General features: G+C 37.4%; 2 protein-coding genes across 2 annotated transcripts in view; one reads left to right on the top strand and one right to left on the bottom strand.

Moving 5' to 3' along the window:
* CMSS1 (cms1 ribosomal small subunit homolog) overlaps positions 1-15,872 on the bottom strand; it is a 226,152-nt gene that overhangs the window by 153,012 nt on the left and 57,268 nt on the right. The gene's annotated exons all lie outside the window — the stretch shown is intronic.
* Positions 1-15,872, top strand: part of FILIP1L (filamin A interacting protein 1 like) — a 61,559-nt gene that overhangs the window by 7,005 nt on the left and 38,682 nt on the right. Inside the window, exon 3 of the mRNA XM_062512313.1 lies at positions 2,673-2,851. Coding sequence (XP_062368297.1) covers positions 2,673-2,851 — 179 coding nt within the window. The remainder of the gene's footprint in view (positions 1-2,672; positions 2,852-15,872) is intronic.

Here is a 15,872-nt window from a genome sequence, read left to right as displayed (position 1 = left end):
CACCCCACCCATGCAGCCTGCCAGACCTCACACTGAGGGCTGAGACCAGCAGGTACTGGTGGAAAGCTGATGCCCAGTTCGTATCAATTTAAGCAAAACAGAGACATAGCTGCAAGCAGCACAGCATCAAAACTTTGTCAAAAATCAGGAGCCTGACTGCTTTCCTACAAGAGTGTATACTCACCTGATAGCATAATCTTTAAAAAGACAGGGATTAGAAATGTAAGCAATGGCACTTCATGCATCTCTAATACCTGTTCCAAAAACCCCTCTGAAATTTTGGGTGGTGGGGCAGGGGGAAGATTGATAGAACATCTTTCTGGTAAGTTAGAAGCTAAACAAAAGATTTCAATTCTTAAAATTTTCATTTCTGGGAAAATAAGGGGGTGTATGAAGAAGTTAAAATGGACAGCTTTCCTCAACCTGACCTTTTAAGGCAATCCAGTTTTCAAATGCTTTGAAAGACATAGAAAGCACAGCCAAAAGATTCCTGTATAAGGCAACTCTTGCTTACTAAGAGAGATTGCATGTGCAAGGGTTTAGGTAAGAAATGTGTCTCCAAGGGAAGCCCTGCTTCAGGATCATGATTCCAGAAAGCAGTCACCTTGCTAGGGTAAAGCATACAAATTATCAGTGAACAACATAAAAAACCCCTAAAGATCTGCTGTAAGAGCACCACAAAATAGCAACAAAACAAATAATCAATGGTTTCATCATATTGCTTGATCATGCATGAAACAAGCTCAGCTATGTTACAACAGAAAAGACTCTCTAATGCCATAAGTAGAAAGTGCAGGAAACTTTAAAAAAAAAACAGTTCACATTTTTGTAGGAATATTTTGGACTCAAACCATCTTCAAAGCCTTGTCAATAGCTCCTTTTTCTTCATTCATAGCAGCGTCAACAAAAGGTTAAGAATAATTTAGGAGGAACATAAGAGAATACATACAGCTTTAAAAGAAGCTGAGATAAGCAGGGAAAGACTTGGAAAACTAAGCAGAAACTGATGATATCCTCACCCACTGAAGAAACTCATGTTTAGGAATTCTGGCTCTCTCTGTCACCATTTCTATTGGCCAAACTGTGAATAAACATGACGAAAAGATAATTAATCATACTCCCTGGAATTAAATTGTCCAAAACAAGCAGTGGCCCTAAGAATCTGAAACCCCACTCTTTCTTGTGGCACATATAATTCCTTGTGGGGGAAACATCAGAGAACCAGAACCAGCTTTGCTTCACACAGTACCCATTTGTGAATTACTTCTTATTAATAGAGTGAAACACTACAATCAGACTGACCTACTAGAATAGACTGCAGTTAAAAGGAGGCACTGGGCTGTCAGCTCAAAATTTCCCTTTTCCTAAAAGGACATGAGGATTCCTATGTTGACCTAATGAGGGAGGCATCTCTGATGGGGAATAAGCAGGGAAAAAAGTTGCTCACAAATACAGACTCTTCCCAGATCTTTTGATAGCCTCCAGCGATCCTCCCTGAAACTTCAACTAAATCAGTAATGCCCAAGGAGGAAAACCACTCATGGTTTCATGTACCCACTTGCACAACTCTGTCACATACTGAACTCGAAATTGTAACAGAATCCGCAACATCACAGTTTTCTCTAAGTTTATGGAGTTATTTTAACAACCTAAGTCTAGTGAACAGTTATGCCAATACCTCTGTGGTTTAGAAAAACTAAAAATTATTGCCAAAAGCTAAAATAAATTACTTATGCTACAATATCATCATATAGTAATATTTAGAAAAATTGAGAATTTTTCACTGAAAGGGTGATCAGGCACTGGAATGGGCTGCCCAGGGAGGTGGTGGAGTCACCATTCCTCAGTGTGTTCGAGAAATGACCAGGCACAGCACTTTGTGCTATGGTTTAGTTGGCATGATGGTGTTTGTTCAAAAATTTGACTTGATGATCTTGGAGGTCTTTTAGAAATCCTTGAGGAAGGGAGGGAAATTTTATGCTCAAACCGTGTTATAAAGGTGCCACCTGAAAGACAAAGACATCAACAACATGTGCAATCTGAGGAACATAATAGGAAATGCCACGATTATAAAGAAATATGTTTAACTATTAAAAAATTCAGCACTTACTTATTCTAGAAACCCAGAGCCATGCTCAGAGTAAGCACAAGAAACAGAATTGTTTTGCACTCTTGGCACAACCATGCATTTACTGTGAAACCAGAAAACTGCTTTTTGATCTACCTCTACCTTACAAAAACAATTCCATGCTCTTATTTCCTAGGCAGCAATAAGTGAGGCAGCTATTTCTATTCAACCAAAAGTTAGTAATTCACTGTGTGAAGCACTGGATAATGCTTCTTCTGCCAATACATCTGGTTCTCTACCACAGTGATCAATGAGAAAAACACAACCCTGGGAACAGTAACTGTTAATTAGCTAAAAAAAGTTGAGGATCCCTTATGGCAGGAGGAAGAAAGGAAGGTGACTGAGGGTCCTGAAAAACAGTACCTTATTTTTCTAATTTGTTTGGATTAGACTGACAGAATCGGATACCAGATGACCTTGTTACTAGGATTATTATTATTATCATTATTAAGCTGCTCTTAAAATTATTTTAATAATGAAAGCCCAAGAAAGCAAAAGTTTCAAAATACTTCAGGAGTTTTTCCCTTTTTTTTTTTTTTTGCAGCTTGATAAAGTTGTAGAGAAACAGAAAGAAGTTCACAGAAGAATGCTGGAACAATTTCTAATGGTAGAAAAAGCACACAGACAGACACTGTATGAACTAGAGGAAGAGAAGAGGAAGCACAGCAAATACATGGAAAAAAGCGATGAGTTTACAAACTTGCTGGAACAAGAATGTGAAAGGTAAGGTTACTTCTTACCATAGTACTAAGAAGTATGTATAATTTAACATTACATCAAAGAATCTCTGCTTTCTTATTTTGCATCCAAAAAAACCCAGACATATTTGTGGAATTGTATTTTGAGAGCTAAGCTGTGAAAAAATAACTGATGTTATGTTAGTTATAACAATATTACTTCTAACAAACAGTAATGTCTTCATCTCAATCAGCCAGCAAGGTGGGTCAAACAGTTGGCAGATTTTTCAGCACTGTGGCAGGATCTCAGATGTTACACTGCCAGGGATGTTACACTGCAAACATACAGGGAGACATGCAGATGTACGATGTTATAACCAACAGGAAGCAGGTGAACCTTTTAGTGTGATTGAGAAGCTTGGTACACACTACAGTATGTAAGGAACAGAACACATCATCAGGCATGCAGCCTTTCATGGCAGAAGAAAAAGATAAGAGGAAAAGTAGATATTTGGATAAAACATAGAAATACATACAGAGAAAGCAAAGGCAGAGGATAATTTCCAGAAAGCTTTGAAAATTAAGAATGACAAAGATCTCATATCAGGGCTGGCATAAAACCCATAAAAATAGCTTTATTTTTTAAGAGCAACCTAAAAGTGCTACAGCTTGTTTCAATACCAATTCTCAGAAGAATTAAGAAGAATTGAATGTCATTTGCTGCCTTTAAAAGAAGTCACTTTATACTGTGACTTCTCTGAATCTTCAGTAAAACTGAACACATCATACGGAAAAAAAATATCAAAGAGCATTTCCTGTTCCCTGTATAGCTAGCCCAGGAGATAGAATACTGTCTCAGTTTCCTTTCACGCACGAACAGGTTGAAATGTCTGGGTGTGAGAATGTCAAGCCTATTCTAAACTCAGATTATGCATAGATAATTCTTCCTTTGCTTGGCTTGTGTAACATCATGTCCTAAGCATTCTGGCAGCACTTACCCTGTGTCCTGCACCTCTATTAAAGGCAGTACACACAGAGCACACAGCCAGATTTACTGCTCGCAGCTACAGAGGCTGAGGAAGAAAAATGGGTACAGATGCAGGCAAGCACAGGCACACAGATAAAAGGACATACTAGGAACTGTTCTTTGGAATCATAATCAATGGAACCAAACCCTGAGATCAAGGCAAGTTTTCATCTCTGCTGTCTTTTCAAAATCTGAGACGTTCTTCTTTCAGAGGCAGAGCTAGACAACTCCACATGCGAAGAGTGGCAAAACGTTACATCAGACAATGTGCTTGCACTGTGAAAAGCTGCACAGAGGAAAAGACTAAGCATTGGAGTAATTTTATTTTTTAACAGGATAGACATGGGATTAAAACTCTCTTCCCTGTCCCTCCTCTATATCCCTCTATCCCTCCCCCTCTGCCCTACCTCTGTTCCCCTGACCAAAAAGACTGTAAAGCATTTACCACTATTGTCTGCTACTTTTAGTCAAGTCGCCTGGAAAATGGTGGGAAGAGGGGGAATACTGAGGTGCTTAAAGAGCCCTTAGAGGATATAATAATAGATTTCAGATTAAGTCTTTTTTCTTTTTTTTTTTTTTGAGGATGTATTTTATGTGGAAAACCTTACCATAACAGGAAAAAAAAAGGAAGAAAAACCCAACAAAAAAACCCGCAACCAAAAAAACACTCACCAAGTTAAGACACAGCTCTTCCTACATGAGCCTGCTTGAGATGGCAAAGTGACCTCTTCCACTTCAAAATTCTTACTCCAATTTACATTTCTCAGGATGCAAACTTTGCATTTGGATTAAGAACAAATAGAACTCTATAAAATGTTTCACACATAAAGTAATGACATGATTTTTGCTTACCCCCAATACAAGTAAAAAAAAAAAAAAAAACAGGCAATATTCACCAATGAATTTATGAACTTATTTGGGGTTTTTTAGCCAGAAGCAATATCCTCTTCTATATGACAGATATATAGCATTCCAAATAGTATTTCAGGTTCAAAGCAAAATCCCTGACTTTCAATTAACCAAAAATGTGCCTTGCTTTTATTAAATAGCAAGACTACAAAACTACTTCTTATGGCAAGAACAAAGAAATAATTAGTGAGATCCAAGTCTTACAAACTATTCTGGATATATTTTCAAATAAGGCAGAAAGAAAGCACTTCCTCTCTCTTGCCTGTGTGCTCAGGAAAAACAGAACTGAAGAATTTTTAAATGAAAGTTATAATTATTAATTTATTATATGATCATGTTTTACATAAACTAGACAACCCTTCATCTCTATGGCCTTTATATTGCCTCATGCTCTTCATCAATGGCTTCTCTCACTGAAAGAGCAAGTGTTTGGATTGTGCAAAATGTAAGATTCTTCAATGACTCAGTAAAAGTTCTTAATCTTAACATTCAAGAATTTGACTTTACAGTAAGGCAACAAGACTGTCCTCAGCAATTGTACACTGTCATATTTGGGAAGTTAAGTTCCTGACAGGACGAGTCAAAACTTAGATATGAAAACCAGATTAGCATTCAATGTTAACCCTTTAGGCATTTTAAAAATTTTTCTTGTTGCCAGCCAAAAACTAATCCTCCACAGTCTTGCTGTAGTTCAGAGACAAAGACTGATCTTCAAATTGAACAGTCTCATTTCTTACAACAGAGATTTACCAGCAAAGAATAAAATTATGCTACTGTCTTTGTAGTGATTCTTCTTCAGTCACATTTTTAAAACATGGAGCCTTTAATGAGCTACAAGCCTGACAAACCCCTAGCATATGAGGTAAAGTTCTGTGGAGAAAAAGAACCCAGTGGACAACTGGATAGGTCTTTCCTGCATTTCAACATGAATGATTCTCTGTGTGCGTGCGTGTGTGCAAACCAGACAGGAACACCAAGACAAGCAAGCTGTGCATGGTAGTCTAGTGGACCAAGTCAACTAAAGTCCAGAAGGGAAAATTTTGTTGTACTGTTGGAGCTTAAAGAAACAGCAGCACCAAAGTTTGGAGGAACGTAAAATATATATGTCCAGAAGGTGTATACACAGATGACTAGGTGCACCTGAAGAATCATACCATAAAAGCTACCAGCCTTGTTTAGAAGCTCTTGCATTTCAAGGGGTTGGAAAATGGAGAGCAGGATTAAGGACTATGAAGAACAATTACTTTAGACTCTGATGCAGAGTCCACTGTATCTTCCCTGAGGATGTATGCTTTTGTCCAAAATCACTTAGCCATTTTCCGTATTTTTGCAGCACAGTTAAATAATAAAAGCTGCTGTTTCAGAAAACATTTCACAAGGGTAGAATATGAATATGAAACTAGAATATGAAACCAAAAGGTTTCCCAGATATGCATGTTTCCCAGATATGCATGTTCCCAGTTTGAAAACACATGCCATATGTATACAAGTATTTATGCATATACATAGTACTCTCCATCCCACACACACACAAAAAAACCACAAGAACAAAACAGTAGAATGTTTAGGACTTACACAGTACTTTTCCACTGTATATCTCGAGGAGTTCTAAATATTATCTAAGCACAACTATTCTCCATTTTTCTCTCATCCAGGTATGAGGAAAACAAATCAATCTCAGGTACCTGAGAGCTAAATTGGATGAAAGGAAGAAATGTCCCAATGTATAAGTGTATGCCACTCTGAAACTTTGTATATTCTATACAAACTCTCAACTATACAAAGGGTAAAGCTTTATTATGAAGACACACTCATTAAGAGGTGAATGTTATTCAACAGAACAGGGGAAAAAAGGAGTACACTAATAAGCAATGTAAATAAATTTTTTAAGGCAGTTATAATAAATTTTGCTCACAGAATTCAAATATTATGAAAAAATTCAGTAGTTTGGTATAGAAGGAATTAATAAGATCTTAAGGTTAAGGATCATCTACTAATATGAGGGAGTTTTCCATGAAACCTAATCTGCAGAAGTTTCACACCTATTGTCTTTCTCATCTAACAAAACATCACAAAACACTGCGTTTTGCTCCAGCTGCTGCCACCCCCATTGTCAGTCAGTTAATACAACAACCTTTTGAGTGATACAGGTTGCAAGTGGTCTCTGGAGGTCTCCAGCACAACCCACTGAGTGCAGGGCTGACCTCGCAGTCAAAGCAGGTTGCTCAGATCCTTGTCCAGCTGACTGCTGAAGATCCCCAAAGTCAGTGATTGTGCTGGCTGCCTTGGCTCCTGATGCAAACTCGAGTATCTTCACCAAAAGACCCATTCCCTCAGTTTCATTGTAGGCATCATTCTGGTCTGGCTTCTGCACCATGTTCTACTAAAACCGCTCTCCAAAAAAACTAAGTAACATCTCTTTTGGCAAAGCTCTGAACTTAATCCATATTCACTTTCTCTGATAATTTGGCTGCCTTGGGCACAAATGAGCTTTCAGCACCTCCTTGCCATCTCACCCCATAAGTTTCTGTGACCCCAGCTTGGGCTCATTTCTCTGAGTGTTCTGCAGTGTACTCTGAGTTGGAAACTAACCATTGTCCACCTCTGCTCCCTTCATAGCACTCCATAGGTCTTATTCTATATGTCTTGTCTACATCCATTCGCTCTCTGTGCTTCTCATAGAAACCCAAAGTCAGACATCTGTATGATGATGACTCAAATGTACTCCAGTCATCACCAAAACAGCAAATCTCACCATCATTCCCAACTCCATGAGAACAACCTTTTAATCCCTCAGTCCTTAAAATTCTCTAATACCTCCATTCTTAAAATTGGGTTAACTGCTTGTTACTCTGCCTGTTGTACTTAGACACATTTTTACCTGAGCCTTCCTACATTATGTTTCACAAACTCTTGTTCAAAGCACGTCCAAAAGAAATAAATATTAAAAAACAAGAAAACAAACAAGCCAAACACAGACACCCAAATAAGCCAAACATATCTCTCCCTACTTCCAAATAATTAAATCACTTTCCAGGCCCTCACTTTAAAAAAAAATACTTTTTGATCATTTCCACAATAGCTATTTCAGCCTTCTCTGTATCTTCCTTGGATGCACACTCAGTACTCAATTAAGACTACATTTTTTTCTCTTATGTACCTTCACAATACACTCTTACTCTGTAATGCAATATTATTACATGGACTAAACATCACACTAGAACTGTACCAAAATTAAGTGATATTACAAGACTGTTCAAGGTTTGAGTTGGTAAGAAAGGTAATTTCATGAAATTTAGAGCTCAAGGCAAAGTGTTTTGTGTTTATTTTAAAGTGTCAGATGAAAGTAATTGCTACCCATCAAGTAAACAGTGCTTGAAATTCAGGACAGGGTATCAAGGAAAGTTATCATTTTAACTAAAAAGGTGAAGTGTATCAGTTGCCAGTATAACACTGCTATACTTTAATTCAAACACATTTACACATTGGAGTAGTGGTATTTTCCATGTCCAGCTCTGGCAAATTCAGTATTCTGTAAGAGTGGGTATAAGTAATATTTGCTGTTTTTCTTAATGAAGCCAATTAAGTATTGCAAGAAGCAGGGCCTTATCTCTGCAGAGAGCTGCAGTAAAAATAAACAGTGTCAATTTATTTATTCTACACGTTACCAGAGGTTTTTAATTTTGCGCACACTGAACTATTGTTGTAGATTGCATTGTATTCAAATGCAATCATTTCCTTTTAGCTTTCTGGCAATGAGTTATATTTATTACATATGCTGGAGACTATGTCTTGAGAGTTGTGAAATGTATGCCAGATCTGTGTACATTTGACCTTTTTCATGGGTATCTTGTGTTCTGTAGGTGAATAAGAAAGACCCACCACAAGCACAACATTAGCATTCTTATTCTACATTACACTCCAATGGGACAGTCACACTAATAACACCACTGAGGCACAAAGAGAGACTCCAGGAAGTGATGTACACAGTTTAATTACCTCATGCTCGTATGCAGAAAACTATGTACTGTTGCACTACATGACTTTCAACAGATGTTGTGAAATCAAGTCTTTGTCACAATTCAAGGATTTAAAGATGCTTACGACAGCCTTTGTGCATGATGGAAGATAAAAATGCATTAAAGCATTTAAAGCAAATAAACAGAATTTAGGGTTAAGATCCCCAAACTGTTAAATGAGGTCACATTATGTTTTTTTCAATGCAAAAAATCCCAGAATAAATACAAATAGAAAGAGGGCTCAGCATTAATGTAACTGAGAAGTTCTCTCTAGATTGGTGGTGCAATGAAAAATTATTCCACCTATTGTCATCAGCAAGGAGATGTGAGATCTAGATGGCAAACATTTCTCATGCAAGTCCACTGACATTGCTGGAATGACACAGACAAATAAGAGTCATATTTAGATTTTTTTTTTTTTTAAATTCTGGGCACATAACATGTCTGTTCACTGTTCCAGGAACACTAACACTATTAGCAACCAATACTATCATAGCATACTTGGAGGATGGGGAGGGCACAAGGAATAACCTTAGCCAAAGGACATTCTTCTACACTGCTACCCTCTCTCCCCTTATGTGGGGGAAAAGAGATGCTCATTGCCCTCCCTGCAAAAGGACAAATTCTGAAAGGGACAACTGTGGAAAGCCACCCTTTACCACCAGGATGGCAACCCTGGTCAGCACTTTTAACCCTCATGTCAGAACTCAAAGGGAAGGATGACTTTTCTAAGCTGGCAAGACTTGGCATATTTATGGCGTTTGTAAATCAACACCTAAGCAGTGACCAGCATGGGTGATGAAGCACAAGCCAAATATGCTCATGGGGAGGCACTGCCCTCAGTAATGGGGCACTCGCTCCAATCAAATAAGACTGAGTGCACCACTCCACGTGTGGCACAGCATAACAAATCTGATCATAAGCAACAACAGAAGCAGATGACTGTACCAAGACCTGTGACCAAAAAAAGACAGGGTGCACTTCTGATTCATTGCAGGGTAGGGCTGCGAGAGAGAAACTGGAACAGGATTTTGTTACTGTAACTTTGAAAATCAAACACACATCTGACAGTGAGAAAAAGCCCTAAATCATTCTCCAAGATAGAAAACCTGACAATCTCATAATTTTCCATAAAAAGACATTGCTATGGGAAAAGACTTACTCCTATTTGAATGTGGAGGAGGAGAAATCTCAATGAAGTTAAGATCTTTCTCGTAGCAGAAAAATTTAAGTGACTTACATGTGCTATAATTAGTTTCATATCTTAAAAACAGGCAGGAGAAAATGGCCATGAGAACTTAGAATGCAGGTCACACATCCATGACTTGTGATCCAAACTCAACCAAGTTTCCCATGGCATGCTGTGAGTTTCAATGCATTTATGCCCAGCTAGAAAACCTCTGAGTATTACATACACGCGTATGAGAGAACCATGCATGGGAGACTGCAGCAATTTAAGAAAAATGTCTCAGCTTCATTCTCTTGCTGAGACAGTAATTTTAAACAGAGAATAAATAAAAAGACGAGAAGCAATTCAGTTCAGATCTAGTTCAAATCTGTTAAGAACAAGAGATTACTTGAAAAAAAATCCTAAAAATAAACACCAAAATCTTCTCACACAGCAATTTTGATATTCAGGTACATACATTATTTTGTCAGGTACATACATTATTTGTATTATTTTGTTTGTTGAGCCTGAAATGCACATTTTAGACCCTTTCAGAAAAACACTACACACTGGGACAAGGTAACACAATCTGTTGAGAATCTGAAGATCAAGAGTGTGAACACATCGAAAAACTCTATTCAATATTTGTATCTTTCTACTAAAAAGAAGACTGGGAAAATGCCACAGAAATTATCTAAAAGTTTGGGAAGGACATATTGAACTCTGGTTTTTAAAATTTGTCATTCAGACTTGTGTATGTTTTGGTGTGTGTTATGATGAGACACAGGTCAGAGGGATGGCTCAGAGTAGCAAATTGGAGTAGATAGAAGAGAACTTACTGGACCATGTATTCTCTCCCTTGCAACAGAGAGATGTTCTCCAAATGCAGTGTTGACAATTTTACTTCTCATTTCAGATGTCCAAAGTACAGAAAAGTCCTAATCTCTCTAGAAATGTTATATAAAAGTTGCATTGTCATAAACAAAATTATACTTTTCTATTCATTCAATAATTCATTCTCTTTAACAGCTCAATAAAATACTTCCTCTACTGAAAGATGCTAAATACTTGGCTAAGACTGAAAAAGAACCCTAAAGCGCCCTATTAGGTAACAGAGAGATCCACAGCAGAAAAAGCCCTAGGAGGAAAGTTTGAGTGAGCTGCAGTAAAGTCTGCTGCTTCAGGATGATTCCAAAAGGAGAACTGCCCACTCCTCTTCTGTGGTAGGTCTCTCTGAGCTGCACATCCCTTGGGATAAAATCTGACACAATAGCCCTGTGAGGCACAACTTGAAGGAACTCCAAAGTCTGAGCAGGCAGAGAATTAACCAGTCCCTCCACACTCCCACAGAAAAGTTTATGATGAGAAACATGGCTGGTAAAAGCTGAAGCTTTCACCGACATTCTGACAAGGGAAGGCTCCAGCACTTAAAGACTCTTGAACCGTAACTTGGTCATCAACAACAGCAGCAAGCAGATATAATACCCAAACCCAACTACTGAGAGATGTCAGGGGAAGAATACTGCTATAGAAAACTTTTATTCCTCTCCCCACTCCAAAATAGATAAGAAGTCCAAAAAGGACAATAACACTGAAATTACTCAGTTAACTGGTTTATGTCTGCCAGATTTGGCCTAGCATCAGTTATCTTCTCCCAGACTCTGCCTTTGTGTTGGAGAAGGGAAACTCACTAAATCCAGAAACATGGTTGTTTCTAAATACGTAGATGAGCTTGATGAGATTACCTTGCACAGGTCTGCTCTCATTCTCTGACCAAGAATCACTGAGCATCTTCAGCAGACACAGCATCCAACTTAAGGCACTGCAAAAGCACATCACTAAAGCTGCTCTTTGCCTTATTAACTTCCTTGCCAATACCTTCCAAGTCACACATTTTGCTTGAAATGTGTGATGAGCTGATTAAAAACCTGCAACTTAAAATAGGGCTCTTCACTTTTAAAAGCAGTCAAGGTCTTTGGCTTTTATATGCTACTGGGAAATTCCTTAGCCTCAGCACTTTGATTCACAGCATCTTCAAGTCACTGGGGAAAGACACAAGCCCCACAAACATTATCAGGTACTAACAGGTACTAAATCCTGTTTTTCTTGAACTACCCTTCCATTTCAGTATACCATAATTGTTACCATATCACTTCCTTACACATGATGCTAGCCTCCTTCCTCCTCGTAGTCTGAACAAAACCAGAGAACCTTGTGGAAAAGGAAATAAAACCTAGTAGAAATGGAGACCATGCACCCTCCTCTCCCTTCACGCTGACTTGTTTGCTAAAAATGTCAGGGTTATCAAGAAATTTTGAGCACTGTAAACCTTATTCTGACACAATTAAAATTACTTTTAGGAATGTTCAGATCCTACAATTTGTGTTTAAGTCATCAAGAAACTGGGACATAATTTATTAAGTGTTTAGACAAGATTCCACATGTTTCTCACTTCAAAATTGCATCTTGCATCCAACTGAGGAACTGAGAAGCAAGACCAACTCCCTGAAATCCTAAAATTCTTCCTTTTTTTTCAACAGTCTTTTTCAACATCTTGGATGTCTTTGTGTTCTGTCAGACAGGAGAAGGTATCAGTCTGTCCCTAACTGGCTTTCTAAAGCGCAAGTTGAGAAGTTTGATAACATATTTGGATAAACACACTCATTGGATAAAGTTACTTAACTTTTTATATCTCTAAGTTTGCTATCAACCTCCAAAATCATTATGGGCTAGGTTTAAGTATAGCCAATAAAAAATACAGGTTATACATAAAGTTAATGAAAACTACTCTATTAAAACTCCAAGGACCATGTAAACATGCTTATCAAAGCTTCACCACTGTAATAGAGCACGACATCCATAAATCCATGTTATTAATTGCTAGTCATCCACAACTCTTACTGAAATATCAACCCTACATAGATTGTCTTTGGTTCAGAACCCAGTTTTCTCATTTCTCTGAACACAATGTAGCAGCCAACATTAGCTCTGAATGAAGAAGCAGTGAGTAAACTACGAGTTTACACAGTTCGATTCTCCTGAAAAAACAATGAAAACTGCTTTGATCATCTATGTGTGCTTTAGGTCTCCCTCAGTGTAGCATTTGGCCTAGAAATAAAGGGTAATTGAAATATACAGAACTGAACCTACAGAAGGGCACAAATGATGAGCTGATTTAGCTTCCTAAGCCCTCAGTTTACCAGAGGGTAAGGAGGTTTGTAATACCACTTTGGAATGCATCATTTCTTGCAAATATCCAGCAGAATGGTGTGTAACTCAATAGTTTTATCAAAGGAACATATCTTACAGATTTAAGATCCTGATCTCTGTGAATTCCCATCTTCTTTAGCTCTGTTTTAACTTCAAAAGCAAAATAAGAAAAGCAGGCTTTCCAATACAAAGAAAGAAAAGAAGGCATTCCAAACAGAGGTTTTACTAGTTGCACAATATAAAACATTTATTTTACATGAATCAGCCTGTTTTCCACATATGCTTATATGGATTATCAAATTTTAAGATTAGTTTGGTCTAAATTTCTTGTCTATAATCAATCTTAAAATTCAGCTAATTCCATATAATACCAGATTTCACTGCCAGCATTTCAATAAAGTCCATCATTTAACAGTTACATATGCAAAGATCTCAAAACAGTACATACAACCTTGCCCTTGGGTATTCTGATTACTAAATGCAAAGACGGGTGGTTTTATGATAAACAGCAGTTATCCAGAGAATTTCTTGGAGAAAACTGAGAAGGAGCTGTTCATGATAAAAATAACAGCATATAAAAGAATTTTCAAAGTGCTTGGAGAATAAAATTAAGCTTTTTAGCCACCTGACAACATGACTGTCTCCATGGCTACATCTTTGAAATAGTTCTAATACCAAAGCACAGGTTCTGGCATTACAGTTGTATTTCAAAAAGTAGTTGAGAAAATGATGCAGAAAGAAAGAATTCAGTTTTATTAGACTGTGGAAGACTTGGAATAGGATGCACAACTTCACCTAAAATAAAACAAAAACAGACTACGGTATTTAAGATTAAAATTAAGATGAAGACTACTTAACAGAAAGTTGGCAGGTGCAGATGCAAAGACAGTTCAGAAGGAAGCACCAATTAGAGATGCAATCATTAAAACTCTGTATTCTTGGAAATAAAGAATATAAGTGGCTAATGAAGTTTGACAGGAAATAGCAAAGCTCTGTCTAATCAAAGAGCATTTCAAACAAGCAGAATTTTTAAAAACCCAGCTACAAAGCAAACTGTCAAAGAACAAGGGTGTGAAGGCTGCTATGCAGTATCAAGAATCCAACATAAAAATTAGTTGTAAATGTGGCCATGGATAGAATGTGATTTTATACTTCTAAACTATATGAGAAGAACATCCAGAGAAATATGATTATACTGTTGATAAGTACTTAAATCAAAATTAGAGAACAGATTATGCTGATGTGGGGGCTGTATAGCTTCAACAAAAAAAGGAAAGCAGAAAAGTTGAGCCAAACAAGAGAAATGTATTTAACTGTGTAAAAGCATATCCAGACCTTCTGTGAGTTGTAGCACATATATAAACAGATAATCATATAAATTCTAATCTACTGATCATCAATCTGAAATAACAACAAAGGTTGAAATCAGAATCTGGACACCTTTCTCCACTGAATAATGAAGTATAAAATTAATTTGGTTCATTTGTTACAATCTCTTTTTGATTTGTATTTGTCCCTGACTGATAGCTTTGGATTCCAGTACTTCAGAAGTCAAGGAGGTTTCCACATTAGATTCTTTCTCCATAAAGTGTCTGTGATGCCATCTATATCCAAACTGGTAGCAGGACTTTAAATCAAATATGTACAATACAAAACAACAAGTTTACTAGCACTTTACCAGGACTAAACAGTATTTAAGTAGTCTAAAAGAATGAAAAACTGATTTAACTATTAGCTGGTGGGTCCTTAAAGCTGACAGGGAAATGGGAGGCAGCACTAGTTTTTAACAAGAAAAGAAACTACAGTAAAGAAGAGAACTGGCATGTATCTGGTGAACGCAAAAGCCTCCAGCCAGCTGAGGGAAAAGCAAATGATGTGCCAAGTCTGCTCTCCTTTCCCACCCGTCCCCAAGTAATGCTTTGCTCTATCCTGTTAATCCCAGTATTTTAACTGAAGCAAGACTGACCTTAGAACAGTTAATTTACCCCTCTCCCAGTATGGATATATTTCTCTTTAACGTGCATTAAAAAGCCCTTGAGGGTTTGACTATTTACATACAATTGTTTGAAACATATATTGACAAAGGCCAATTTAAGTTGAGTTTCTTAGCCTGTGTGCCTATCCATCATCATCCCATTTTTTCATCCATAAGGTAACTTCAACTAAAATGCAAGAAAGAATCTTCTGAATTACTCAATGTCTACTGGGCTCTTGAAAACAGGTTATCTTTTAGTGTCCAGTGTATTAAGCAGGCATGAAGGTTTGATCTCGATAAGAGTACGTTGCTCATCCCAACAGTGTGGAAAGCCTGGTAGCTTGCACATTATTAGACAATAAAACAAATCCAGTCATGAAACAAACTTCTATAACTCACTTAGTTTCACTATACAAAGAGCCAGCTTTCTTTCCACAGCAAATCATGTTGTTTTTACAAACAGCTACCTATCCTTATTGCACCTAAATGAAGAAGCAATATCAGAATTTGATTTGCCATTGCAAAAGCTGAATATTTGAATAGCTGTAGAATATCACGACCTTTTTCCTTCTTTTCATTAAAAAATCAAAGAATGAGATCATGGAAACCCATGCATAAGTCTCTTGAAAATATCTATAATGAAATATTTAGTCAAATTTTAAAGAAGTAAGTACTAGCATGTGGTGTCATAGTTTGAAAAGAGCTCAGGCATGCAGACTTCATCCTCCTAGGGAGCTGCAGCCAGACTTCCCAAGGAAA

The sequence above is a fragment of the Cinclus cinclus genome, chromosome 2, assembly GCF_963662255.1.
Source record: "Cinclus cinclus chromosome 2, bCinCin1.1, whole genome shotgun sequence".
Classification (NCBI taxonomy): domain Eukaryota; kingdom Metazoa; phylum Chordata; class Aves; order Passeriformes; family Cinclidae; genus Cinclus; species Cinclus cinclus.
This window is presented reverse-complemented; position numbering and strand designations above follow the sequence as displayed.